Consider the following 27,224-nt stretch of genomic DNA (forward strand, 5'->3'; position numbering starts at 1 on the left):
ATACAACGGTTCATAATAACGAACGCACTACTTTGTGACACTTATGAAAATGTCGCATGGTTTGAAAGTGTCTGAGTGTTTTACATGCATAGAAAGATAAAATATATACTATATACTAAGACAAACATTTGACTGACACTAAATAAGAGTCATATGTACTTGTTCTAACTTACCTGCAGATTTAGGAACAGATCTTGTAACTAGGGAACTGCCTGTAATCAGATTTACACTTTAGAAAGCCGTCTGGCTGCTATAAGGAGAAAGCCTTGCGAGGGAGCAAGATCAGTGGGAAGAACTGTTAGGAGGCTCCTGTAATAGCTCAGGTGAGGGCCTGAATTAGAGCCATGGTTAGGACAGAAGGAGGGAGTAGGCTGGGGAGGTATTAAAGCGGGCAAGTTGGCAGGCCTTGGTGATTGAATATGGGGGGAGGTGAAAGGAAGGAGGAATCTGGGAGGACTGGAGGCTTTCTAGCTTGAGTGACTGGGTGGTGCCATTGACTGCAACGGGAAACTAGGCAGGAAGAGCAGGTTGTGGGGAGGACAGAGGGTGATACATTGTTTTTTACATTTGGTGTTTGAGATATTGGTGGGCAGATAAGCTTGAGGGAGAGACATGCATTTGAAAATCACCAGCATGTGAGTGGTATGAATAGGTAATAAGAATAGATGACGTCATCCAAGCAGAGGGTGTAGAGAATTAACAGTGGGCCAAGAACAGGGTCCTGAGCCAATACCAACATTTCAGGGGTGGACAAGGGAAGAGGAGGACAAAGAAGGAAGTGAAGAACAAGGAAAAAAATAATGTCATGGAAGTCAGGGGGGAGAAATTTTTGAGAAGGGAATGGACTGCAGAGACAAGTGCAGAAATGTCTAGGCAGGTAGAAATGCCCACTGACTGGGCAGCCTGGGCGTTGTTGCTGGAGCAGTTGTGGTGGAATGTTGAGGAGCACAAGCCAGATTACAACATGTTGAAGAATGAATGGGAAGGGAGAATTTGGTGCCACCACGTGCAGTCAACACGCTTGTAAAGCTCGGTTGAGAAGGGAAGAATGGAGAGGGCATTACCTGGAGGACAAAAAGTCAAGAGTGTTTAAAACCAAACCCAACCCACTGCTCTCGAGTCGATTCTGACTCATAGCGACCCTATAGGACAAAGTAGAACTGCCCCATTAGGTTTCCAAGGCTGTAAGTTCTTATGGAAGCAGACTGCCACATCTTTCTCCCAAGGAACAGCTGGTAGGTTCAAACCACTGACCTTTTGGTTAGCAGCTGGTGGGTTTAAACCACTGACCTTTTGGTTAGCAGCTGAGTGCTTAACCACTGTGCCACCAGGGCTCCCAAGAGTATTTAGAGTGTAGGCTTTTTTCATTCCTTGTTTTTAAAGGCTAGAGAGGCATGAGCATGTTTATGCGCTGAAGATAGAGACCCAGTTAGGGAGAAGAGGTTGGAGGTATGAGAGGGGCGTAATTCATAGAGCATGGTCCTGGGGAGACCATGGATAAGGCAAGAGCACAAGAGGCTTGCACTTCAAGAGGAGGCGCCTACTTTCCCGAGAGCAAAGGAAGAGAGAAAGAGTGCACATGTGGATATGTCAGTGGGGAAGAGAGGCAGGAGTTGAGAGAAATGACTTCCAGTGGCCTTCATTTTCCTTCCACAGTGGAGGCAGATCTTGATGCTCTGCTCATCCCAGCTCAGGGCTGAGAGTGCAGTCATTCTCTGGGTCCAAAAGCTTTAAGCTACATCCAACTACGTGTAAAGCGCTAGGATCACCTTTTCCTGGGACTCGTTTCCATCTTGGGGCAGCCAAGTTCTACATATCTTCATCTGCTTATCCATATCCAATTCCTTTGAATTTGAAATAGCAAGGACTCCCTCATGCTCTCTGTGGACACAAAGCAATCTATAAGGAGCTCCCTGCCATCTTTCTGTCAGTTTGTCGTACTCTGGTGGCTTCTGTGTCGCTCTGATGCTGGAAACTACGCCACTGGTATTTCAGATACCAGCAGGGTCACCCACGGTGGACAGGTTTCAGTGGAGCTTCCAAACTAAGTCTAGGAAGAGAGGCCTGGTGAACTACTTCCAAGATTTAGCCAATGAATACCCTGTGGATCACAACAGTATCATCTGATATAGTGCTGGAGGATGAGGCCCAGGTTAGAAGGCACTCACAATACACAGTGGCCTCAACAATGGACTTGAGAATACCAATGATGTGGAGATGGCACAGAACTCGGCAATGTTTTGTTCTTTTATGCATGGGGTCACCATGAGTCAGAGTCGACTTGATGGCCACTAACAAGGAGCTATTGTAGGGTGGAGAAACTCAGCAGGCAGAGGAGTCAGTAGAGAGCTGCTTGGGATACCCCGAGGCTCAACTTGGGCTATTCCGTCTTTAGGGAACTACTCCATAAGTCTAATAGTTGTCAGTTTCATTGAGCCAGCCATGGCCCCATAGGTCAGGCTTTTGTGCCTGGGCCTGAGAGATGCACCAGGGTCCTGGAGGGTACCTCAGGCTACAGGACACCCTTGCCCTAACTCATGTTGGATCTGATGGAACTTGTCATCCAAGAATCTGTCTGAACCTTTTTCCTATTGATCTTTTTGACTTTCTAATAATGAGAAACAGCATGTTCCATATGTTTGTTGCCTGTTGGGTAAAGCAGTACGATAGAATGAACAATTTTTGATAATTGTATGAAATTGTGAACTTCTCTGTCACTAGTGCTAAGTGTTAGAAGTGACTACTTCACATTGACCTCACCCAACCCTCTCCCTAATCTAATCTCAGACCCACATACACACACAGGTCTGTGGTCACAGCTTCTCTTCCAGGCTAGAATCTCCTGAGGAGTTTAAAAAAGAAAACACCACTGCCCTGCCGCAGACCAGGAGTCTCTGAGTGGTGCAAATGTTTAATACACGTGGCTACTAACAGAAAGATTGGAAGATTGAATCCACCCAGAGGCACCTCAGAAGAAAGGCCTGGCCATCTACTTGTGAAAAATCAGCCACTGAAAACCCTGTGGAGCACAGTTCTACTCTGACACACATGGGGTTGCCATGAATCAGAACTGACTTGATGGCAACTGGTTATCTTACTGCAGACCAATTAAATCAAAATCTCTGAGTGTGGGCGGGGCATCAGTACTTAAAATTTTCCCCGGTGTTTTTATCATGCAGCCAGTGTTGTAAGCCACTGGGCCAGGCAAACCTTATTTACAACCATTTGTTCAGTGCCTCTTCTTTCAGGACATGGCCTCCAAAGAAAGACAGCAGCACTGGGGTAAATGGAGGGGCTGCTCGCAGCTGGAGGCAGTGATCCATGGACTCCAGCCCTTCTGGGTCCCGCCTAGCTTCTGAGGGCGGACAGAATCAATATTTTGGCACACCTGTGCCCCATCTGGCACCTGGGTCTCACCAGTTGGGAAGCTTTGTTTTATTGCACATATTTATGTATTTTAGGAGGATCCTAGTACAGTCTGGGTAATTATGAGATCTGTTTAATAAGGCTTTATTGAGGTACAATTGATAGCAATAAACTGAACATATTTAAAGTGTATAATTTGGTAAGTTTGACAGATGCATACACTGTGAAACCATTGCCACAATCAAGATAATGGGCGTACTCACCACCCCTGCCGTTTCCACCTGCCTCATTGTGACCCATCCCTCTCCTCACCCCTTTCTCAGGCAACTACTGATGGGCTTTCTGTGACTATCCATGAGTTTGCATTTTGCAGGGTTTTTTATAAACGGAATCATACAGTATATATTCTCTTGCCTGGTTTCTTTTACTCAGTTATTTAGAGATTCACCCATGTTACTGTGTGTGTCAATAATTTGTCCCTTTTTGTTGCTGAGTAGTAAACAATTGTGTGGATACATCAAAATTTGTTTATCCATTCTCCTGTTAATGGACGCTGGGGTTGCTTCCAGTTTTGGGATCTTACAAATAAAGCTGCTATGAATATTCACGTACAAGTCTTTGTGTGGGAATATCCTTTATTTATCTATTTTGATAAGTGAGTAGGGGTGGGATAGTTGGGTCATACGATAGATGTAGAACTGCCCTATAGAGTTTCCCAGGAGCGCCTGGTAGATTCAAACTGGCAACCTTTTGGTTAGCAGCTGTAGCACTTAACCACTACACCACCAGGACTTCCATGGTAGGTGTATGTTTAACTTTTTAAGAACCTGACTCTTTTCCAAAGTGGTTGTACCATTTTACATTCCCACCAGCAGTATATGAGAGTTTCAGGTGCTCCACATTCTTACCAACACTTGGCGTGGTCGATATTTTCTATTTCAGCCATTCTAGTTGGTACATAGTAGTATTTCATTGTTGTTTGAATTATACTTTCATGATAACTATGTTGAGCATCTTTTCATCTGTATATAAGGTCTTTTATAATAGGCTCTAGTAATGTCTCCTTATTGTTGTTATTAGTTGGTGTCGAGTCGACTTCAACTCATGGCGACGTTATGTATAATATAATGAAACATTGCCCAGACCTGTACCATCTTAACAATATTGTCTCCTTAACTATCATTAATATAGTCTGGTCCACCAGTCTAAACCCTTCATAATTTAGAGACTGATCACATTTCCTCTCAGCTGTCCTCTTTAAACTGACTGAAGAGCCCTTGTTTTCATTGTCTTCTCTTGGCTCATGGAAGGTGCCCATACATAGATGAATGGGTGGGTGGGTGGGAGGCTGGGTATGATAGGTAGATAAATGAAATTGTCTTGCTGTCTCTTTTTTTCTCCATTTTTCTGTTTCTTTCCATCTGTTGTCAGTACTGAAGAAACAAGCCCTGGCCCAGATTATGTCACCTGAGTCTAATTATGAATAAAGATTTCTGTGTGACTCAGTGATTGATATTTTTACCTCTTGCCTCCAGGTACCCTGACACCATGCCCCAACCCTGCAGACCTGACATTGGCAGGAAGTAGAAGACTTCTTCCTTGTCTCCTCCATCCCCCATCCTCACCATGTCTTCAACTCAGGGCAGCGGGGAACACTGGAAGTCCCTGGAGTCGGTCGGCATTAGCCACAAAGAGCTGGCGATGGCCGAAGCCCTGCAGATGGAGTATGATGCTTTGTCCAGGCTCCGGCATGACAAGGAGGAGAACAGAGCCAAGCAGAACACAGACCCCGCTCTCATCAGCTGGGATGAGCCTGTCCTGGACTTCTACAGCAAGCCAGCGGACAGGAGGAATGACCTCAAGCTCTTACGTGGTCTCTCTGGCTCTGATCCTACCCTCAATTACAACTCGCTGTCCCCACAGGAAGGGCTGCCCAACCACTCTACCTCCCAGGGCTCCCAGCCTGGCCCAGATCCCTGGCCAAAGGTCTCCCTGCCTGGAGACTATCTCTGTATTTTTGATAGTTCAGATGCGGGGTTTTCTCTATCCCCAGGACCAGGGGACGTGGGTGGCTCTTCCAAAAAACTATCCCCACCTCCTCTGCCTCCCCGAGTCTCTATCTGGAATACCCCCCCTCTGCCGCCCAGAAAGGGGTCCCCCTTTTCCTCCAAGATCTCCCAGCCCAATGACATCAACCCTTTTTCACTGGTTGAACAACCACCAGGCAAACTGCAAGGGCATCGGATCCTAGAAGAGGAAGAGGAGCTGGGAAGTGGGGGCCAGGAGCACCTGCTGGGGTCCGTGGACTATGATGGTATCAATGATGCAATTACGCGACTCAACCTGAAGTCAACCTATGATGCAGAGATGTTGCGGGACGCCACCAGGGACTGGAAGGAGGGCCAAGGGCCCCTGGACTTCGGCAAGGACACCCCTGGAAAACCGGTGGCCCGAAGCAAGACTATGCCCCCTCAGGTACCCCCTCGCACCTATGCCTCCCGCTCTGCCAACCGGAAGAACGCAGCGCCTGGCAAGAACCGCAGGATTTCGGCCACGCTGGTGAGGACCTTATCTTGCTGCTTCTGTGCCCTTTCCCCTGTGTCAGTCAGAGGCGAGGCCTAGTCTCTTCTGTGCTGTTCCAAACCCACATCCACTAAGTACCCACACCTCTGGTCCTCCCTGCTACTTCTGCCTGGGAGCCCTGGTGGCATAGTGGTTAAGCAATCAGCTGCCAACAGAAAGGTCTGCGGTTCCAACCTACCAACTTCTCCACAGGAGAAAGATGTGCCAGTCTGCTTTTGTAAAGATTACAGCCTTGGAAACCCTTTGGGGCAGTTCTACCCTGTCCTGTAGGGTCGCTATGAGTTGGAATTGACTTGATGACAATGGATTTTTTGGGGGGAGGGGTTGTTCTATTTCTGGCCTCGGGACCCTGGGCCCTGGTAGGGGAGAGGCCCAAGGTAGACCTGGGGGAGGGGAGCCAGTCGGGCCATGGCTTTGTTCTGCATCCCTTGGCCAAAATGGCTCTGCTGGGAATTAGAACCCTAGTTCTTCTTCAGTGTGTGCCCACTTCATTAGGACTTAGGGGGTTCGTTATTGACTCCGTCGCTAAATGACTTGAGGGACTTGAGCAAGTTGCTTCCTGTTTCTGAGTCCCTGCTCTGCCAAAAACACCGTGTGGCAGTGAGGATCAACGATAGTGTTGGCCCCTGTGTGGTGCTGAGTCCCAGACCTGGTGCAGAACCCACAGAAACCCTGCCTGAGAGCCATTGTTAAGCGGACCAGGTGACTTGTCCAGAGCCACATGGCAGGAAATGAAGAGCCAGCCTTCAGCCCTAGTCTGTCTTGTTCCAAAATCCACCCTCTTTTCCCAATGAAAATATTTGGGAAAATTACACACTGTAACAGTAACAGCTTTTATCAGTACATAGTATAAGATAGCATAGTATCATAACATCTGCATAGACACACTGGGCGGGTCCCAGGGTGGCTTTGATCTTTTTTCTGGTTTAAAAAGTGTCAGCAGCATCTCCATGGGTGGGAATCTGAAGACCACTGTGTGTTTTGCCCTCGACTCCTGGAAACCCTGAACCCAGAAGCCGTCAATAGGCACTTCCCTGGCTGATGACTTCTGTAGCAACCTGGGGTTCCAGTTTATTCCAGTTTATTGGGATAAACTAAGTCTAAGAGACACTGGGGCTTTCCTACCTTGTGTCCAGCAGTTGGGATCCTTCCCAGCTGTCTGGAAAGAGGCGCATAGTCCTTCCTTTGCTTCTGCTAAGAGAGCCCCCCAAAGCAGAATCAGCTCCTGGAATCCACCAAGAGCTTGGAGCTCAGAGCTTTTTAAAGGGCCCGCTCAGAGAGGTGGGGCTACTCCCGCTATTTATAGGGACTGAGAAAGTCCTGTTCCCGGCTCTGAGTTCCTCGGCTGGCTGTGCGTTCCTCGGCTCTGAGTTCCTCGCACAGAGCCAGGCCTGCTCACTGGGCTAGGCTACCCTGGTAGGTAGTCACCTCTGTCACTCCCTCTCTCTGCCTCTCCCCACTCGCCCACCCTCCCCCAGCCCCTGTGTGTCATCAGTGTTCTGAGGGAGCTCCGTTCAGTGCAACAAGCTCTTGGCTGTTGCCAGGGGGGAAATGCAGCCCCGGTCCTCTCCACCTCAGCTTGGTGCGGGGACTCAGCCAGCTAGGAGGGGATACCCCTCTGGCCTTCGGCCCATTCCACCACCCCGCTTTCACCGGGCTTCCAGCCAGAAAGACCCTCTTTATCCTGGGCCTGCAGAGCCAGCTCTGGAAGTGGCTAGCTCCAAATGCCAGCCCGGTACCCCTGCTGCCAGCCTCTGCCTGGCAGACCCCCCCAGCCAGCATCGGGCGATGCCACCAGGGCCTGCCAGCCGGGCAAACGTAAGTGGCTTTTGTTTTCTTATGGTGCCAGTGAGTGGTACTGAAAGGGCATGGAAATGGCCTTCAGCAGCCGCTCTGTTCTCTCTCTTGCCTGCCCCTCCTCCCTCTCTCTCGACCTCTCTCTCACTTTTGTGGGTTAAATGCTGACAGTGGTACTATTGTTTTGACTGGGACACAGGCATGAACTTGGCAGAGCCAGGGCCTTACACGCCAATTGCCCCCACTGCCACCCTCCCCTCCTGTCACCCCCATGCGTGAGCAGGGGAGCAAGGCAAAGGGAGAGGGTCACCCAGGGGAAGAAATCTGGATGCTCAGATGAGGAACTCAGTTGCTGTCATCTCCCCCAGGGGCAGGGAAGACTGAGAATAGCGTGTGGGGAGGCTGAGAGGGGAGGGGCTGCAGGGTGTGCTCCCCTGGAAGCAGCTGTTGGACCCGGCTGCCTTCACCGGATGCAGGCTGGGGACTCCATCCGCGCTGCAGCTTCATCCCCCGCATGGCCTCCCGGGCCACCCTGAGCAGGCCTACCAGGCAGAAACCTGTCACGCACCAGCTCTCTCCCTCTGCTTCCTCTTGCCGGGGGCTGGGCTGCCTTGCTGAAGGGCTTCTTTAGAGCCCATCATGGGTGACTGAAAACAGCTCTGGGGCGGGAGCACCTTTGGAGTCTTGTCTGAGATGGTCCCCACCACCACACACACGTTCTCCGAGCGGAAGAGAGGCCAAGGCAGGCTCCCTGACATTCCAGCTGCTCAGAACCAGAGGACTCAGGAGCTTGGAGTTGCCAAGCCTGTGCCAGGTTCTCCCCTGCCCAGACAGCTGCTTTGACACTTTTTTCCTCAAATAGCATTGCAGAGAAGGCACGTGGGTCTGAGTCATCTCCTCCATCTAAGGGCTCTGGGGTGCTCTGCTCTGGGTGGCTGGAGCTTTTTATGGATGTTCAGGCGTTTGTCCAGGGCCAAGCTTCCCTGGGGACCATTTGTGCAAGTCCCTTGCCATGGCCTCAGTGGTGGGGCAGGGCAAACAGCTGCCAGTTCAGTGCACGCCAAGCCCCTGGGAGCATCCCCCCAGAAAGTCATCCAGGGCCCAGCATCTCTGTGCACCGCCTGCCCTGCTAAACTGAGTTTATCAGGCTCATCTCCTTTGGAAGAGGGTTTGGCCATACCCTTGTCCATCCTACCCAGGCTTCAGGCCCCAGCCAAAGCTTCAACGCCTGGTTTTCAGCTTGGTTCTTGCTCTCCTAGGACCACAATGCATGTAATTCTGGGTGGCTCGTGTTTTCTTTTGCCCTTGTCACTGGTTGTTGAAAGGCTGGAAATCTTTGCACCCGGAGCTTAAGATTTTAGAGTTGGGAATAGCCCCCCCTTGGGAGGGGGAGGGGATGTCATGAGGGAAAGGGCACTGAGCCAGCTGTTCTTCCCTTAAAGGTGGGTTCACGGCCCCGCACCGTCACCAATGGACACGAGTTGTTTGAGGTCTCAGAGGAAAGAGATGAGGAAGTTGCTGCATTTTGCCACATGCTGGATATGTAAGAGTTAAAAGAATGGGGCAGAGAATTTGGGAGGGTTGTTGGGGCTGGGGAGGCAGGTCACCCATTTCAGTACTTCCTTTGAAAAGGAAGAAGAGCCATATTTAATAAACCTTAATTCATAGCTGTGGGATTTTCCTGTAACAGGTGTTTGCAGGCGTTTTGAGATTCCAAAAGTTTTACATTTTTAACAAAATCCATGAAACCTCCATCTAACAGTCAGATTATCCTAATCACTTTAGGCTCTGGTCCTCAGTTGCTCTTAGGAGCAAATGTAATTCCAGTAGAGATAAGAGTGTGATCCAGAGCTAAAAGAGAAAGGAAATTGATTTAGAAAAATCCTCCTAGAAACGAAACATGCGAAGCTTTGTCCCTTTAGAATTATCCCTGTGGTTCTGCTCTGCTTGTGAAATATTATGTAGCTGTGGCAAATGTCTCAGCAACAGGGTTTCCCAGAGGAGCTTGCCCACTGCCCCTATCCTGGCCTGCAGACCTACAGGGTCTGGCTGAGGGGAGGCAAGGGGGTAGGGGGGTCCCAGCAGGCCTCTTCTCTGACCACTCTCTTCTGAAGGCACAGTGAGGGTCTTTTTCCCTCTCTTCCTGCACAGCCTTCGATCTGGTTCTGACATTCGAGACTACTCTCTCACCGGATATGTCTGGAGCGCGGTCACTCCAAGCCCAGAGCACCTTGGGGATGAGGTAAACCTGAAGGTGACCGTTTTGTGTGACAGCCTGCGGGAGCCACTCACTTTTACCTGCAACTGTAAGTTAGTTGGGAGTTAAGTGTCCCTTGCGATGGGGTGGAGATGAGTGTGCTGTGGACCGTAGGATCCTTGCGGCCCCGATGAGGGGCAGTGGAGAAGCTCCTTTGAGGGACTGGCTATAGGGCCAGTTTTCTAGGTCCACAGTAATTTTCCCCAACCCCAAACTGTTTGCCAGCTTCATCTGTTGTTGATGGTTCTGGAGAAGGCTTAGCCAGGATGGGGATCAGGGTGGGGAAGCTGAGCCCTGCCTGCCCCGGAACCTTTTGTCATGGCCCCCCGACCCACTCTTCCAGGTTCCTCCACTGTAGACTTGCTCATCTACCAGACCCTGTGCTATACCCATGACGAACTGAGGGATGTGGATGTGGGTGACTTTGTGCTGAAGCCCTGTGGGCTGGAGGAGTTTCTGCAGAAGTGAGTGGACTGGTGGGGGCAGCATCTGCCTTCTGGGTAGAGGGATTGCGAGGGTTCAGGGGGCTGGTGCTGGGCTCAGGGCTGGCAGCTATGCCCCAGTCCCACAGCCGGGATCCTCGCTCTCTGGGCACACTCTCAGCCACGTTGCACTTTCCCCAGGAACTCTGTCTTCCAGTAGGGTTGGCTGGCTTCTGGGCCAAATCTGCTGTGGAAGGAGCTTGGAGCTGGGATCGGGCAAGGCTGGGTCATATCTGCTTCCAGACTTCTGCGTGTGGAGAGATGCGCGCTGAAGGGAAAAAGAGCTGTTTGGGGCTATTTCTCCTCCTCTAGATGATCTGTGGCAGCTTCGTGGCCAGGGGCAGAAGGAGGACTAGGCAGAAGTGCCCTTGGGGGATCTAAGTGACAGTTGTTCTCTTTTCCCCTTTTCCCTGGCTGACACGCAGCTGTTTCTCTCCTCACCAAAGGCTCACCTCTAATACCTCCCCATGCAGTGCCCTCTGCAGAAGTCAGCCTCTCTGGAAAGTCTGATGTGGACCAGCTGAGGCAGTCCCCTTTCCACTCTGCTGGGTCTGTGGAGTGCGAGGTGACGGAAAGGCAGGGGGCAGGTTAGGGGGTGAATCTCCCTCAGAAGGCACGGCCTGTGAGGCAGACTGTGGACCCAGCAAGAGGGCAGCAGACAGATGAGGAGATCAGCTTTCCTCCCCCAAACTACAGACTGGCCATTTTCCACCATCTCTGGCCTTGGAGAAAGCAGGCTTCGGGCACTGGGGACAGAGAGGCCACCTGCGCCTCCCTTCCTAGGAATGCCTGTCAGCGCCACCCCTCGCTTTTTCTCTCTCACTTCCAGGTCTGGAGGCAAGGGTGGTGGATCTGTGTCTTGAGCATAGGGCTGGCAGTCAGGATATTTGGGCCTCTTTCTGGCTCAAAGCCGTTGTCTGGAAAGCTGGGGGGACAATGGGCCCTGCTGGCAGAACGCCAGGGGCCATCTTGGAAACATGCTCCATGTGGGGCTTGTTTGTACACTCTCACCTGGGGGAATAGGAAGGGGTCCTGGATGCAGGGTGTCCTGGCAGAGAGAGCCCAGGTAGCCCACGCTGTCGCAAGGGAACGAGGGACACACTGGGCAAATTAGAGCTCCCAGTCACACCCTTACAGCTGGTTTGATTTCAGGCTTGCTGATTCCTAGTTGTGAAACCCTGACCCTCTGTTTTCTCTGTAAAATGTAGTGAGAATTAATTGTGAGAATGACCCAATGAACAACTAATAAATATTAGCAGGAAAGGGCTTGGCCAAAGAGAGGAACATGTGAGGATGTGGATCAGGTAGACTGTTACTTCCCTGCAGCTCTCCTGTTCCTGCAGCCCCTGAGCCAGAGGTGGTGGGTTTCTGACTTCTTGCTGAGACCTGATGGAATGTTCTGGGTGAGGTGGAATAGGAGAGTCCTTGGCCACCCCCATGCCTCCCCTGCTCCAGCCTGAGTGCACCAGGGAGAACTTTCCACAGAGAAGATGGAGCAAGTCCCTAGGCGACCTGTGTCCCTAACTTCCAGTCCTCGCTCCTCCTCCCGTTCTGAGGCTCTTCTGTTCTCTCCCATCCCAGAAAAAGCCCAGCGCTGCTTCCCAACCCAGAATCCGTGGGTGGTGCAAACAGTTAAGCACTTGACTACTAACTGACAGCTGGCGGTTCAAACCCACCCAGAGGTACCTGTGGAAACAGGCCTGGTGATCTAGTTTTGCTCTGTAAACATGGAGTCACCAAGGGTCAAAATCGACTCCATGGCAGCTGGTTTGGTTTTGGATCCTGGCCTAGCCCCAGGCTACTGAGCACAGACAACTACCCTGGGTAGGATGGAAAGGACCCTCTAGGGGTTCCAGAGAACTGCTAGCTCCCAAGGAGGCCCTCAGGTCTCCTACCCCTGCCTAGTAAAAAACCAAAACCAAACCCGTTGCCTTTGAGTCAATTCCGACTCATAGTGACCCTACAGGACAGAGTCGAACTTCCCTAAAGAGTCTCCAAAGAGTGGCTAGTGGATTCAAACTGTCCACCTTTTGGTGAGTGGCCAAACTGTTAACCGCTGTGCCACCAGGGCTCCACCCCTGCCTAGTAGGAGGGGCCGATACCTACTGGGAAGCTGAAGGCCAGGACACAGGCTGGGTTCTGATAAGAACCTTGAGACAGTCCCAGGGGAGGGTTAGGTTTCCTGCCACCTCCCCCGCCCTTACCACTCTTCCTTCCTCCCAGGACACTCCCATAGACCTGCCCCACAACCCAGCCTCTCTACCCCCAGGTTTTGGCTGTAGCTCAGTCTTAGCAGGTGGGGGCCAAGATGGGAGCCCTGACCCCATTAGGACGTGGAGAACAAGTCGTAGCTGGACCTGGATTGGCCTCAGGCCCTGGAACCTCCATCATCATCTCCACATACCCGTCCCCTTTGCTTTGCCTCACTTCCTTCCATATCTGCCTAGATTCCCAGCTCTGCTGAGGAAGGCAGTCCCTTTCCGGCTTCTGTTACTCAGCCCTTGGGACCCAGCCAGCCTGAAATCTGGCTTGGAGGCGGGACTCACACTCTGCCCTTTCTCTTGGGCTTCCTTTCTGACTAAGGTGTGATTTGGGGGAAGGCAGAGTCACAGAGGGACTCCCTAGGCCTCCTTCAGCTTCTCTGAAACTGAGGGGTCTCACGCATGGGCACTTGAAGAGTGGGAAGGCATGCCAGTGGGTGTTTCTCAGAAAGTCTGTAGAGATTTTTGTGGTTGTTCACAATCAGGCAGTACCCCTGGGGGGACAGGAAGCAGAACTTGGATGGGCTTGGGGAAAACAGATCTGGAATCTTGGTGGGATTGCTTTGTTTGGCCTCAATACCCCGATTGGTACCAGTGGGGAGCAGAAGATTTAGGGCCACAGTGGAGAGAGGGTGTCATTCTCTGAGCCCCATACCTAAGCCCAGGCTGACTCTTGCCATGTCTCCTCATGGTTGTTCATATACCAAAGCCAGGAGAATGGGGTTTAAACAACTTCCCCTCAAGAAGCCCCTCTTTCTCCCACTCCAACAGCTCCCACCCCAGGAGGGAGTCAGTGATAACCATGTAAGTAATAAATACCGAGAAGAGTGGATATATGTACAGACCAGGGGCTAAGTGTATCAGGTAGCTCTACTCCTTCTCCCAGGCTCTACCATGATATTTTCCAGGAGCAGAGGTACTATCACCTCACCTCCACCTTCATCCTGCTTCTCTCTCCCCAAAGCTAAGGTGTGGATCTCCCTTCTCACTGAGCCCCAGCTGCTAATGGTCTTGTCCCCCTACCCCACCAGCAAGCATGCCTTGGGCAGCCATGAGTACATCCAGCACTGCCGGAAGTTTGACATCGACATTCGACTACAGCTGCTGGAGCAGAAGGCTGTACGCAATGACCTGGCCCGGACGGTTCGTGTGCAGGGTGGCGATGGCTGCATAGAGCTGGGGAGGTGGAGTGGGCAGAGGGTGACATGGGACACACTGGGTGAGAGTTGGGTAGGAGACTGGGTTGAGATAAGGGCACCACCCCTCTCAGAACAGGACACTTCTTACACAGGTGAATGATGACCAGAGTCCTTCCACCTTGAACTACCTCATCCATCTACAAGAGCGGCCAGTGAAACAGACCATCAGCAGGTGAGAGTGGGTGCCATCCTGGATATGGTCCCGAGAGGAACTGTGAGGTGACCCCAATGGATCCTTTGCCTGCTTTCTGCCAGGTGTCAGGGTAGATCCCCATCCAGAAGATGTTACACCTCTTCCCTCCAGTGCTTTGCCATCACTCTCTAGGCCAGCAGTTGTGAAGCAGAGAGGACTTCCCCTCCTTCCATATTTGTGGAACTTATGGAAAGATGGGAACCTCTTTGAACCAGAGTCTGATTCCTGAGCCAAAGAGAGGAAGGCGGAAAGAGAGGGGGGAGTGGGTCCCCCCGTGCACTGGGTCTTTCCTGACCTCTCCTGTGATGTTTTTCTGCCCCCACCTCCCCAGGCAGGCCCTGAGTCTTCTGTTTGACACTTACCACAACGAGGTGGATGCCTTCCTTTTAGCTGATGTGAGTACACACCATGGGGGCTGGCCCAGCTGGCAAATGCTCCTTCATCTTCTTTCCAGCCCTCCTACGATCAGCTGGCACTGGACCGGGTCTGGAATAGACACTGAAATTCTGTCTGGCAGAGCACTTCTTTTCATCCCCCTAGCTCATGGGCAAATCAGTTTTCAGAAAGAAGCTCTGCTCCTCTGTAAAGTAGGCCAGGAGCTGTGCCCTGATCCCTGTGTCTGAAGTAAGATGCCCCTAAATCTAGGAGACATAGTGTTGTCTCTGCAGCTGCTGTACGCGAATGAGCGCTGGCGTGTATACCCTACGAGCAGTGCCTGGCAGCCTCTGATTCGACGGGTGTGCCGGTGTCACAGGTAGAAAATCACCAGGTGGCAGAGGTTCCCAAATATAGGGAGGGATCAGGACTCTCACTACGTGAAGCAAGTGGTGCAGCTCCCAACAGGATTCCCCTAGAGTTTCAAGCCTTCACACCCATGATAAACATTTCCCCAAATGTGTTTGTGCTAAAGAGACTCAGACAAACCAAAATTACCAAACCCATTGCCGTCAAGTCAAATCCCGACTCACAGCGACCCTCTAGGACAGAGTAGAACTGCCCCGTAGGGTTTCTGAGGCTGTAAGTCTTTATGGAAGCAGACTGCCACGTCTTTCTCCCACAGAGTGGCTGGTGGGTTCAAACTGCCAACCTTTTGGTTAGCAGCTGAGCGTTTAACTACTGCACCACCAGGGCTCCTCAAAGAGGCTTAGACAGTGATCTTCCAAAAACAATCCCCGCCTCATTAGTCCATTTAACAGTGGTCATAGATTCTTCCCTTTTGGGGGTGCAGTGTTATATCTAGTTCAGCCCTCTACCTGCTGCTAGAACCCTTTTTGTAGCAGCCCTCTGACCATGTGCAGTGTGAAGAGAGAGTTCCCTGCACACCTACGGTGTGTGCTTGTCTGGCTCTACACTAGTGGCTGCTGGTGACAGACAGGTTTAAGAGTAGTCTTAGCCTTCAGCAAGCTTGTGTTCTTGTTAGCAAAGTGGCATAGTAACATTAAGTGAGGAGTAGACAGAAGATGGCGATGAGTTAATCAAGGGCTCTTGGAGGTCAGTAGAGAGGGGGATTGTCTAAGGCTAAAGTATTCAGAGAAGGAGCCCTGGTTAAGTGCTCAGTTGCTGACTGGGAGGTTGGCGTTTCGAGCCCACCAGCTACCCTGTGGGAGAAAAACGTTGCAGTCTGCTTCCGTATAGATGACAACCTTGGAAACTCTATACGGCAATTCTACAGTACCCTATATAGGGTCGCTGTGAGTCAGAATGGACTCACGGCAGTGGGCTTTGGTTTAAAGCATTCAGGGAAGGCTTTGTGAAGAAGGTAGGATTTTAGCTGGTCCATGATTTAAATTTGTATAGGACAGACAGGACAGGTGAGGGAATTCCAAAAGTGAAAACTGCAGGAGCAACAACAGCGCAGACGGGAGGGTGTGGCTATGGAAACGAGATGAGATTTGTCTGGAAATTCTATGGTGAAATTTATGAGAAACAAGGCTGAGTGGGCAAGCCTCGATATGGTCTCTTTGGCCCCCTTGCTATTCCTTCCAACCCAACCAACCCATTGCCATCAAGTCATTTCTGACTCACAGCAACCCCATCGTAGGACACAGTAGAACTGCCCTGTAGGATTTCCAAGGAGCGGATGGTGGATTTGAATTGCCAAAGTTTTGGTTAGCAGCTGAGCCCTTAGTCCCTGCGCCACCAGGGCTCCTGCTGTTCCCGAGAGATCGGTTTTCTTATGTATCCTGGGGGAGACCCTGTGTGTATTTGCCACAAGTAGATGGAAGAGGACAGAGGGAAACTGGGAATGAGAGGATGTTTGGGGAATGTCTGAAAGGAGAATTGGGGAATGTGGAGTCCTGGTCCATCTAAATTTACTGAGAGAGATTGTTCGTTGATGCTTAAAATAAAGCACAAACTCCCCTCGTTACTTCTGAGGGTCCTTAGCCTCTAATCTTCCCAACCCACTGACCCATTCCTTCTAAGACTGGGGGGAGGGGGAGAGGGTTGGAGGCCGAGAGTGCCAGCCTCGCATGCTGCCTCCCACAGGGGGACTTCCCACTGAATGCTGACAGGGTGGTCCAGTCTATCAAGGCCATCTGCAACGCCCTAGCGGCTGTTGAAACCCCAGAGATCACCAACGCTCTCAACCAGCTGCCCCCCTGCCCCTCCCGCATGCAGCCTAAAATTCAGAAGGTAAAGGGGCTCAGACACTAGGATGGGGAAGGAGAATAGGGGGACATTCATGGGTTCCTGAATTGCCCCATTGCTAGGGCCATTAGGTATCCACTTATAAAAAGACTCTATCTATACCTCCATCTTTTATGAGTCAGCAGTTTTATCACAAGAGTTCTTAGAACATGAAGGCCTAGTGTACCCCCTCTTTCAGAGGATGAGGGTGGGCTAGGGTCTGCCCCTGGGACTGATGGCCACGAGTGGCTTCAGGCCAGCAAAGTCTTTAGTCACACCCCTGAGGCATTGCCTGCAGTGTGCGTATCCATCAGGGTGCAAAACCAGACCCGGAGGAAGATCTCCCCAGAGCTGGGTGCTCCTCCTCCCTCTTTCAGGGGTGACTACAGTGTGGCTGTGTGACATGCAGACAGTACCCCCAAACTGTGATCTGCACCAGAGGAGCCGAAAGCTGGGCTGTCTCATCTGGGTGGACACCATGATCTTATTCTAAGTCTGGCTCAGCCTGTCTATCACACAGATCTGCCCCAAACCATGACTCTATCCTCCCGGGGGAATCTCAGCTCCTCATATTCCAGCTCGGCTTGGTCCAGATGCACACAGCTGTGCATAGCCCTTCTTCCAGCTGTGGCAGAAAAGGCCGTGGCCCTGAAGCTCCTCTCTCTCTTCTTTTTGCCCAACAGGATCCCAGCATCTTGGCTGTGAGGGAAAACCGAGGTAGGGGAGCTGCTCTCTGTCTTTGTCCAGTAGGAGTGACTGAAAACTGCACTTGGTGCCCGGATTCCTTTTTCTCGCTGGCCCCCTTGATTTATGTGTCCAAGTCTGCCTGTGTGTGTGTGTGTGTGTGTGTGTGTGTGTTTTCCTATAAGAGGTGTGAGCACAGCTGGAGAGCATATTTCTTTCCACCAAGTGTTCTCTCATTATTTTTACTAGTTATTCCTAGTGGTGTCCCTGGGAGATGGTGATGAGGTGAAATAAGTGTAGGGGTGGGTGTGGGAGGCAGAGCTCGCCCTGGGATCCAAATGGGAAAACTCCAACTTGCTTAGTTGTGATTATTCTCATAACCCCTAGGTTTCCAATTTAGAATGGGTCTCAGGAGAGGGTGATAAAAGAATTTTTCACTAGGATTTCCCCTGTTGAATCTTTCAAGCAGGGCTTTGCCCTACAAAACCCATAGCCCTGGGAATCTTAGGATAGCGATTCCCAGTCTTTGGGATTTCATGGACCAGTAAAATGTCCCAAAAGTTATATTGGGGACCAACATAAAATTGCCACCTTTTTGTTGTGCCAAACAGTGACTTTAAAAAAAAATAACCTATGGTCACTATATTATTACCATCATTTCCTAAAACAAAGGACATTGTAACACTAAGTTGCAATAAGTACAAGTAAGGACAGTGTTTAAAATTGAATAACTATCACCTTGTGAAAAGCTCCTAACATGGTCCTGATTTTTCTCATTTCCCCAGGCCACATGTATTAGAAACTGACTGGCATTTGGGAGCCACTGTCTCAGGCTATCCCATCCTAGCCAGTGCCATGGCGCCAAGATGGGGTTTGCTGAGGCCTCACATGCTTTCCTGCTGACCTTTCTTTCACAGAGAAAGTGGTAGAAGCCCTAACAGCTGCCATCTTGGACCTGGTGGAGCTGTACTGCAACACCTTCAATGCAGACTTCCAGACGGCGGTACACGGGAGCCACAAGCATGACCTGGTTCAGGAGGCCTGCCACTTCTCTGGGCCACTGGCCTTCACTGTCTATGCCACCCACCGCATCCCCATCACCTGGGCCACCAGGTGAGCTCAGGCTGATGGCCTCTAGGGAGGGAGTATAGTTTGACTTGCTGATGGGCTCTCCTGTCTGCTTGTGACCACGGTTCTAAGTCTTAGGATACGTGGTGTTGTGGGGCAGCCTGGCTGAAGGGGTGGGCTAGGTGCCTGAGGGGGGCTGGGACATCCCAGAGTTGGAGAGAGAAGGTCCGCTAGGAGATGGGAAAGGGGCCACAGGGTTCAGGCCTTGCCATTTCCTCCGAGTGCTGGCTGTGTGGGCACCTTAGCCCCCTCCCGATCCAAGATCCAAGGCCAGCTGATGGAGACATGGCGACAGATGGCGGGTTCCCAGATAGAGTGCAGGCCCCGTGGCCAATGACTACACTTCCCTGTTGATGCACAATGGGAGGGGCGGAGAGGGAGGCGGTGACCCTTTGTCTGGGGTTCCCCAGGCCTGCAGGGGTGGGTGGAGGGGGAGGTTCATTTGGTAATCCTGGCTGCTGCCCGATCCCCATCATCCAAGGCCTGGGGGAATAAGGGCTGGGCCCCACCTCCAGCCCTTCCTCTCCTCCTTCCCCTCCCTCCCCTCTTTCTTTGTTCCTTACTTAATGTATTCCTCTGGGCCATAGCTGGAGAACAAAGGAGGCGGCCTGGGAAACCAGGGCCTTCTCTGACCTCTTCTGTCAGGCACCTGTCAGGAGCCGCAGGGACCCCCATGTGCTGGCATTCATGTCGGCATATGTCCGTCTTTCTCCCCACCCTCCTCGCCTGCCCTGCGAGTGAGTGTGTGCAAATGCAAGTGCGCGCAGACACATATACATACGCATAACACACACAGGCATGCAAGGATACACACACACGCGCACACACGCATGCACGCACGCACGCACACACGCACGCATGCAGGAGCATCTGATAGCCTGGCCTGGATCTGTCTGTAAGGAGGAAGCCGGAAGGCCTGCACCCAATGAAGGAAGAAAAACCACCAGGCTCAGCATGGAGCTTGAACTGGGCAGAGGAATCCAGATTGAATTGCGTCTCTCAGGAACACTTCCTTAAATCAAGCTTGGTTGTCTTGTCCCCTGGCCCATGTCACAGTTCCCAGAGGCTGAGAGTTTACTGGGCGGGGGGGCAGGGGGGGTGCGGGGGGAGCAGGTTGGTGGTTTGGGTGGCTTAGGCCGAGTCTGGACACCCTGTGTCCTGACCTGCACCCTTTCTGTGGCAGCTATGAAGACTTCTACCTCTCCTGCTCTCTCAGCCATGGCGGCAAGGAGCTGTGCAGCCCCCTGCAGACCCGAAGGGCTCACCTCTACAAGTACCTCTTTCACCTCATCGTCTGGGACCAGCAGTAAGCCATTCCCTGGGTCCCAGCGCCCAGCCCACTGCACACCTGCTACTCTTCCTCCTGTGTGCCCCTGGTACCAAATAACCAGACTGGGACGAGGAGCTCACACCTGGCTTAAACCCAGGCTCTGTCGCTAACCCTGACTAGAGAAGGTCTTCAGCCTCTCGAGTCTCTGTTACTTCCCTGACTCTTAAATGGAACAAGTATAGTTTCTACCTCTCAAGTCCTTCTGAGAATCCAGTGAGAAGTATTCATACAGACTCTTTGTAAACCATAAAGGGCTATAGAAACACTTTTTGTTTTGATCTTGCCTCCCTTAAAAAGTTTAAAGGGTCCAAAGGATTCTTAACTTTTCCTTCTTCCCAGGGTTTTCATAGAACAGAGAGAAGGGACTGTGCTTTCTCCCTTAGAGACAGAGAGGGAAGGTTGTCTAGGGGAAAGAATAATGGGCTTGAAGCCACAGGAAGAAGGCTTTATTGCTAGCTCTGTCTCTAATGCTAAGTTCTCTCTAGCTTCTCTGTGCCTTAGTTTCTCAAATCTTAAAATGGGGTTATTTGTTTAACTCAGAGGAAGTTATGGCAGTGAAATGAGATAGGCAGGCTATAAATATGAAACCATAATCACTGTTCATTACAATAATGATGTTAATAAATAGTCATCAGCCAAGCGAGGCAGGAAGGAAACGGGGGCGAGCATGCCTTGAACGGTGGGGTTGCAGGTGCCTCTGGGCTGTGCCTGGACTGGGCTGTGTCCTTCCTCCCTCCAGACAGTCAGAAAGTCCCTTGTTTGCTGCCTCCACCCTCCCTTCCCCAGACTGACTATGGGGTTTATCTGACGCTCATGTGTGCAGCAGAACCACAACTTAAATATTTGGGGTGCAGATTAAAGAGGCTGAGGTGGGTCCTGGTGGAGGGCAAGGGTGCAGATCAGATAAACGAAGAGTCTGTGGAAGTGCTGTGAGCGTGGGGTCATTTTACAGAGGGCAACTGGGGACTCAGACCCTCTATCCTTTCCTCACATTTTATGTAATTCTTAGCCTAATAGTGATGTAAATGAAGGGCCTTCATCAAACCACCTCCAGAGCAGGAGAAACTCCTTGGAGGCAGAGAATGGCTGCACTAAATGGCTCTTGAGTTTCACCAGCTCCTTAGGAGCCTTTGGCCTTAATTACTGCCAGCTGCCCAGGGAAGGGTTACTACGCAGTGCTCTGGCCCAGGTGAACCCCAAAAATGGGTCTCAGAGGGTCAGAGGCATAGGAGCAGCCTTCTTGCCCAGTGCAAGGCCCATCCTACCTCAGCCTGCATGCTTTGGGCCCCCAGGGCCTGTCTCATTCCACTCCCTGTCTGAGGTATCTGTCTGGAACCCTACAGGGCTAGTCCTCTACCCGCAGCCCGGTGGAGGGGGCATCTCAGCACTCCTGTCCCAATGCCCAGTGGGAGACCTCTTAGCCCCTTCAAGGTCAAGACCAAGGCACTTGGAAGCAGGCGGTCCAGTGTAGGGTTCAGGGCCCAGGCTTTGGGGCAAGTCATCCTCTCCTACTTACTATCAGTTGACCTTGGACACATCGTTTAACCTAAAATGGAGATGATACAGTAAAACCTGCGAAAGCCGGAACCTGTGTAAGGCAGAGACCAGTCAGAGAAAGAAAAATGCAAATATTTTCCACTAAAAGGGGGAATAGAAAAGTGCATGCTGTCAAAGGCAGAAAACTTGTGAGACCTGGAAAATCGAAGCAGTCCCATTAAGTTCCGGCTCTGACAGGTTTCACTGCATGGGATCATTGGAGGGGCAGTTAGGACATCGCAAGTAAAGAACTTGGCACAGTGCCTAGCACACGGTAAGGGCTTTTATCTTCATCTTTTTGTTGTTTGCTGCGGAAGCCCTCTCAGTTCCAGTTTCTCTGTTCCAGGGACTGACATAGTGTTGATACATGGGGATATTTGTGCATGAAAGTATTATCAGTGTAGCCCAGCTCCAAGGCAGTGATCACGGTGTCAAGAAGCAAGAAGCGCACAGACAGTGGGAACAGACATCATGTATGTTAAGCCGTGTCCTCCTTTTCACTGATGAGGAAGCCAAGGCAGAGATATAAGCTGCCTAAGGTTGTGAGTGCCAGAACCAGGGCTGGGACCTTCCTGGAGGATGCAGCCCCTGTGATGTGATGTTGAGGAATGGGTTGCAGAGGGAAGAAGAGGGAGGAGGTTCGGGGCTGCAGCCAACAAAGTGGCTATCCTGACAGAACCCCAGTGTAGGTCCACGGTGGTTTCCGTGGAGGATGTACTTCGGTGGAGGATGTACTCCAGGACTAAGGAGAGGTGGCTTTGGAATGTTCTAGGTTTTAAGGTTTCAGTTAGAAAATTAAGATTTCAGTTGGAAAGTCTCATTCTGCTATTTCCCCAGACACAAAGCAGGAAGCCTCTTCCTGGGCGAAAAGAAAGTCATCAGAACCAGCTCCCTGTCCCCTTTGCTATGGGGTCAGCTGATTCTCCCACTGTCACAGTAGAAGGATCAGCTAACTCTCAAAATAGGCCCAGCAGCATCGTCTGCCACCCCTGGCTAAGCCCCCGCCTAGTGTGTCCACTGGCTGCTGGAGAGGCCCTAATTATAGCCATGGGCTCCCCAAGATAGAGGCAGCTGGGCCAGGGCAGGGCTCTGCCAGTCTTTGGGAGGAGGGAGGGAGAGGCACACTTAGGTGGAGATTCCCTACAGGAGTGAGGGGCGGCCGTGGAGGGAGGCTGCTTTATCCCGAGACCTCTGCCCTGCCTCTGTGCCCTCTGGTGTAGAAGCTGCTGGGCCCTGGGCCTGCCAGGAGGGTGTGACTGTGGATTTTGGCCTAGGGACAGCTTCCCCTAAAGGTAATGTGGGTCCTCCGTCTCTTTCCGCAGCTCTTCTCCCCTCCCTAGCTCACCCCACCGCAGTTCCTCATCCTGAACTGGGAAGGTGTGGCAGGGTGTGGTTCAGGCTGAGCAGCCAGAGAGAACATCTGGGCCTGGGTTGGTAGTGGCCAGTGCTTACGAGTCTCAATTGTCTTGGCTCTACAAATGAGATTTCTCACCGCTGGAGGACTTTGGCTTTGCAGATGTTTTAGGGCGAGAACAAACCATCGTGTGCCCCTGGGGCTGGGAGGAGAAGGGGAGGTGAGAGGACAGGTGGTAGAGCCATGGGGAGGTGAACTGAGGGCAGAGAACGTGGTGCTGCTTCCGGGTTCCTCTCAGCAGGGCAAGTGGCATGGGGGATGGTGGTGGTCAGACTGAAAAGGGGGACAAAAGGCAGATTCTTGGTGATCCTCTGCAGAAACCCTAAGTCAGGAAAAGGAGTGGAGCTTTCAGGATGGGACATGTAGTCACCTGTACTCCGAGATGGCTCTGGAGAAACAAGCTCTGTCCAGTTGCTCTGGGCAGCCTTGCAGCCAGGGCTGTTTGCCACCCTCCTTAGAGGGCCTCACACAGAGTCCAGACTGCTGCTCGGCGAACCCATGGAGGCTTTGCTGCAGCCTGGGACCTGTCCTGGTCCTGCAGGGTGGCTTCCCCCGGACACAAGTCTGACAACCTGCAAGCAAGGCCAGATTTTCACCCTCCTTTCGACCTCCTGGGCCACTCGTCCCTTGCAGCTCCAGGGGTGGCACCTCTGACTTGGTTTCCTGTCCTTCTAGGCTCTGCTTCCCTGTGCAGGTGAACCGGCTGCCTCGGGAGACCCTGCTGTGTGCCACCCTCTATGCTCTGCCCATCCCCCCACCTGGGAGCTCCTCGGACACCAATAAGCAGCGGCGGGCACCCGAAGCCCTGGGCTGGGTCACCACCCCGCTCTTCAACTTTAGGCAGTATGTGGGCTCCAGGGCAGTGGCTTCTCAGCTGTGGAAGGTGGGGGGCAGAGTGAGGGGCCCAGCTGCTTCACTGGCTGGAGCCCCTCAAGAGGGCTGGTCATGGGGGGACTCACCAGCAGAGAGTAGTGTGTCCCAGCCCTGGCAGATGGAGCCAAAGCACAGAACTAGTGACCAGGACCGTTGGTGTAACCAGGAGCTGCTGGGTAGGACTGGCGGCCCAGGACTGTTGTGGGGGGAAGGGATGTGGAAAAGCAGTACTCGGATAACATGCCATCTGGGCTTGTCATTGGAAGGACCTTAGAGGTCACCTAGTCCAGCCTCTCTACCTCGTGTAAGCATCCCTGCTCCCAGGTCATCCAGACTAGGGTGTAGTTAGCTCAGGAAGCCTTGCCAGAGGGCGAGAGCTCCAATAGCAGAAGGAAGAGGCCGTGGTCTGTGAGGAGGACCAGAGAGATGGGTGTTGGGTGGTGGCTTCAAACAGAAAAGGCAGATTTTTGGATTGGGGGAGCAGGAGGAAAAATATCTGCTTAGCAAATTTCTTTTGTTGGCACATTCCACTCTCCATCCTCCCTAGAGTGCTGACCTGTGGCCGGAAGCTTCTGGGCTTGTGGCCAGCAACCCAGGAACACCCTGGTGCCCGATGGAGTGCACCTAATTTTCACCAGCCAGACAGTGTCATCCTGCAGGTGAGACTCCAGCCTCAGTTCTTTCTTCCCACCCTCCCATCAGAACCACTCCTGAGTAAGTGCCATGTTCTCCCACTGGAGGTTTGGGCTGGGACAGCAGGAGAACATGCTGGAAGTTTGGGAGTGGGAGGATGATAAGATTGAAGTAACTGAGTGAGTGTGGTTAGAGCCGGAGTGAGAGGGTGAGCTCTGTGGTATCTTCCTCCAGTCTCCTAGAGGTCAACTTTGATTTCAGGAAACCTGAAGGTAGGGGCTGAGACTCTCCCTGAGCAGGGCTCTGCCAGCTTTTTGGAGAATCTTGTGTTGAGCCATCTTACTGCTGAATCTGATCAAAGCTAAGCTGTCCCCTGTTGGGGCTCCAGGGGCAGCCCTCCCCCAGCTAGTCACTCAGTGCTTTAGTGTGGTGGACTCATTCCCCAGGGAGAGGAGGAGGAGCTGGTTAGGTCCAAGGTCTAGTTATCAGTTCCTGACGCTTTCTTGTGGCCATGATATGCCTTGATATGGAATATAGGGTATCAAAGTTGATATAGAATGAAATAGAATATATAGAATAGCAGCTCTATGAAGCCGGTGTTTTATGTGTCTCATCACTTACTCTATCCCCAGGGCCTAGAACAATGCCCAGTGCGTATTAAGGCTCAATACACATTTTCTGAATGAAGGAATGTAGAACTCTTTTTGAGAACTGGGTCACTCAACTCTGATATCAATTTTAGGGGAATGAACATCTGGAGGCCTAGAGAAATGGGACCCAGTATTACAGTCCTCAGAGTTGGGGGGCCCTCACCTGGCATGTTGTCCCACTTCCCATCGGGAAGGAATGCCCCCCAGAACCACACTGAAGGCTTCCCAACCTCAGCTGGGCACTCCCAGAGGCTCAGCCTGGTGGCTTCTCTGTTCAAAGTTCTGAAATGGGGCTGGTCCTCTCACTAACATGCATCTCAACCTAGCCTGTTCCTCCCTTGGCTGTTTTTTTTTTTTTTAATTAAAAAAATTGTGGTAAAACTTGTATAACATAAAAAACCCAGTGCTGTTGAGTCAATTCTGACTCATAGCCACCCTATAGGACAGAATAGAACTGCCCCATAGAGTTTCCAAGGAGCACCTGGCAGATTCGAACTGCTGACCCTTTGGTTAGCAGCCGTAGCACTTAACCACTACGCCACCAGGGTTTCCATATAGTTGGCAGCAGTGGAATTTGAACCCACGCCCCCGCAGGGACTGGAGCCTTAATCCACCGCCTCATTAGACCACTCGGCCACGCATAACATAAGATTTGCTAATTCAGCCACTTTGAAATGTACAGTTTGGTGGCATTAATTATATTCTCAATGTTGTACAACTATCCCCATTCTCTATTTCCAAAACGTTTTTATCTATTGCCCCAAACAGAAACTCTGTACCCATTAATAACCTCCCGTTGTCCCCTGACCCCAGACCCAAGTAACCTCTAATCTACTTTCTGTTTCTATGCATTTGCCTTTTCTAGAGATTTTGTATAAGTGGCATCATAACACTATTTGTCCTTTTGTGTCTGGCTTATTTCATTCAGCCTAATGTTTTCAGGATTCATCTATGTATGTCATAGCATGTATCAGGACTTGATTTTCTCTTTTTGGTTGGATAAATTCCGTTGTGTGAAATCACTGTTGCTTATCCATTCATCCGCTGAGGGGTGGCTGTTCCATCTTTCGACTATAGTAAATAGTGCTGCAGTGAACATGGGTGTACATGTGTCTGAGTCCCTCCTTTCAAGTCTTCTGGGCGTGCACCTGGGAGTGGAATTGCTGAGTTCCCTTGCCTGTTTTCTCTTGCTCTCTTTTTTTCCTTCCCATTTCTTGCTGAAAAAGTTACAGCAGAAAGAGACTCTAGAGATCACCAAGTCCAACTGTGTTATTTTATAGACAAAGGACCTGAGAGAAGGGAAGAAGGGAGAAAGGCAGGAACTCTGGGGTGAGAGAGAAGCTAGAGATCCTGATGGGTGGCTGCCCCCATTCACACTGGCTGTTCTCATTTCTCCACTTCTCTGATCCCCCTCCACCAGATTGACTTCCCCACCTCAGCCTTTGACACCAAGTTCACCAGCCCTCCTGGAGACAAGTTCAGCCCCCGCTATGAGTTTGGCAGCCTCCGGGAGGAAGACCAAGGCAAGCTTAAAGACATCATGCAGAAGGAGTCCCTGTACTGGTGAGGCCCAGGGCATCCCCCATGCATGGCTCAGGTCCCCCACCAAGTCTGTTACTTTCTATCTGACATTCCCTTAGCTCCCCACACAAAGTCCCTGCCCTCTTGCTTTGGGAGGTAGGATGGAGTGGGCCTTGTCACCTAGGTAGGAAGTGGTGGAGAGAGGTCTGTGTGGAGGCCAGCCCCCAAGCCCTTGTCCATGAGCTGATACTAGGAAAAATGAAGTGGAAATTAGATCTGGGAGTGCCCATCCCCACGCTGAACTATTGGTCCAGATTTTGTCCCAAGAGGACCAGAGTTTTGCCCTATACCCCAGATATGCTGTCTTACTTGCTGTCCTCTGGGGCAGCTGGCTACTGCCCTCAGCACCCTGCCCCCACCTCCTGCCCCTTCCACACCCACAGCCTTTGCAGCACTCTGGCCCTGCCACTTTCCAAAAAGGATCAGGTGTCAAAGCAAGCTGGCAGCTCTCAGGGGTAAGCGCATCCAGGCTGATCTTATCCTCCGGCTTCTCCCGCTAGGAATGGAGAAGGCTGGGTGGGAAAAGAGAGCTGGAGGAGCTGTTGGGATCTGGGCTCCAGGCTCCTAGCTCTGTCTACATACCTCTCTGCCTGGCGCGTGGCCTGTGCATGTGTTGGGTGGGGAGACAT

At 51.6% G+C, this 27,224-nt stretch overlaps 1 protein-coding gene across 4 annotated transcripts in view; it reads left to right on the forward strand.

Moving 5' to 3' along the window:
• The window catches only part of PIK3C2B (phosphatidylinositol-4-phosphate 3-kinase catalytic subunit type 2 beta), a 91,549-nt gene that overhangs the window by 24,364 nt on the left and 39,961 nt on the right, over positions 1-27,224 (forward strand). For 2 of the 4 annotated variants that reach the window (XM_010590243.3, XM_010590242.3), the window contains 14 exons: positions 4,902-5,925; positions 9,189-9,289; positions 9,898-10,052; positions 10,347-10,467; positions 13,778-13,889; positions 14,038-14,117; positions 14,470-14,533; positions 16,626-16,772; positions 17,450-17,483; positions 18,368-18,563; positions 19,762-19,884; positions 23,534-23,701; positions 24,279-24,390; positions 26,435-26,577. In XM_010590243.3, coding sequence (XP_010588545.1) covers positions 4,993-5,925; positions 9,189-9,289; positions 9,898-10,052; positions 10,347-10,467; positions 13,778-13,889; positions 14,038-14,117; positions 14,470-14,533; positions 16,626-16,772; positions 17,450-17,483; positions 18,368-18,563; positions 19,762-19,884; positions 23,534-23,701; positions 24,279-24,390; positions 26,435-26,577 — 2,489 coding nt within the window. In that variant the 5' untranslated portion in view covers positions 4,902-4,992. Of the gene's footprint in view, positions 1-4,901; positions 5,926-5,959; positions 7,768-9,188; positions 9,290-9,897; positions 10,053-10,346; positions 10,468-13,777; positions 13,890-14,037; positions 14,118-14,469; positions 14,534-16,625; positions 16,773-17,449; positions 17,484-18,367; positions 18,564-19,761; positions 19,885-23,533; positions 23,702-24,278; positions 24,391-26,434; positions 26,578-27,224 lie in introns of those variants that run through there. The other 2 variants (XM_064273334.1, XM_023548304.2) reach the window with 2 other exon arrangements.

This window comes from Loxodonta africana, chromosome 20 (genome assembly GCF_030014295.1).
Source record: "Loxodonta africana isolate mLoxAfr1 chromosome 20, mLoxAfr1.hap2, whole genome shotgun sequence".
Lineage (NCBI taxonomy): Eukaryota > Metazoa > Chordata > Mammalia > Proboscidea > Elephantidae > Loxodonta > Loxodonta africana.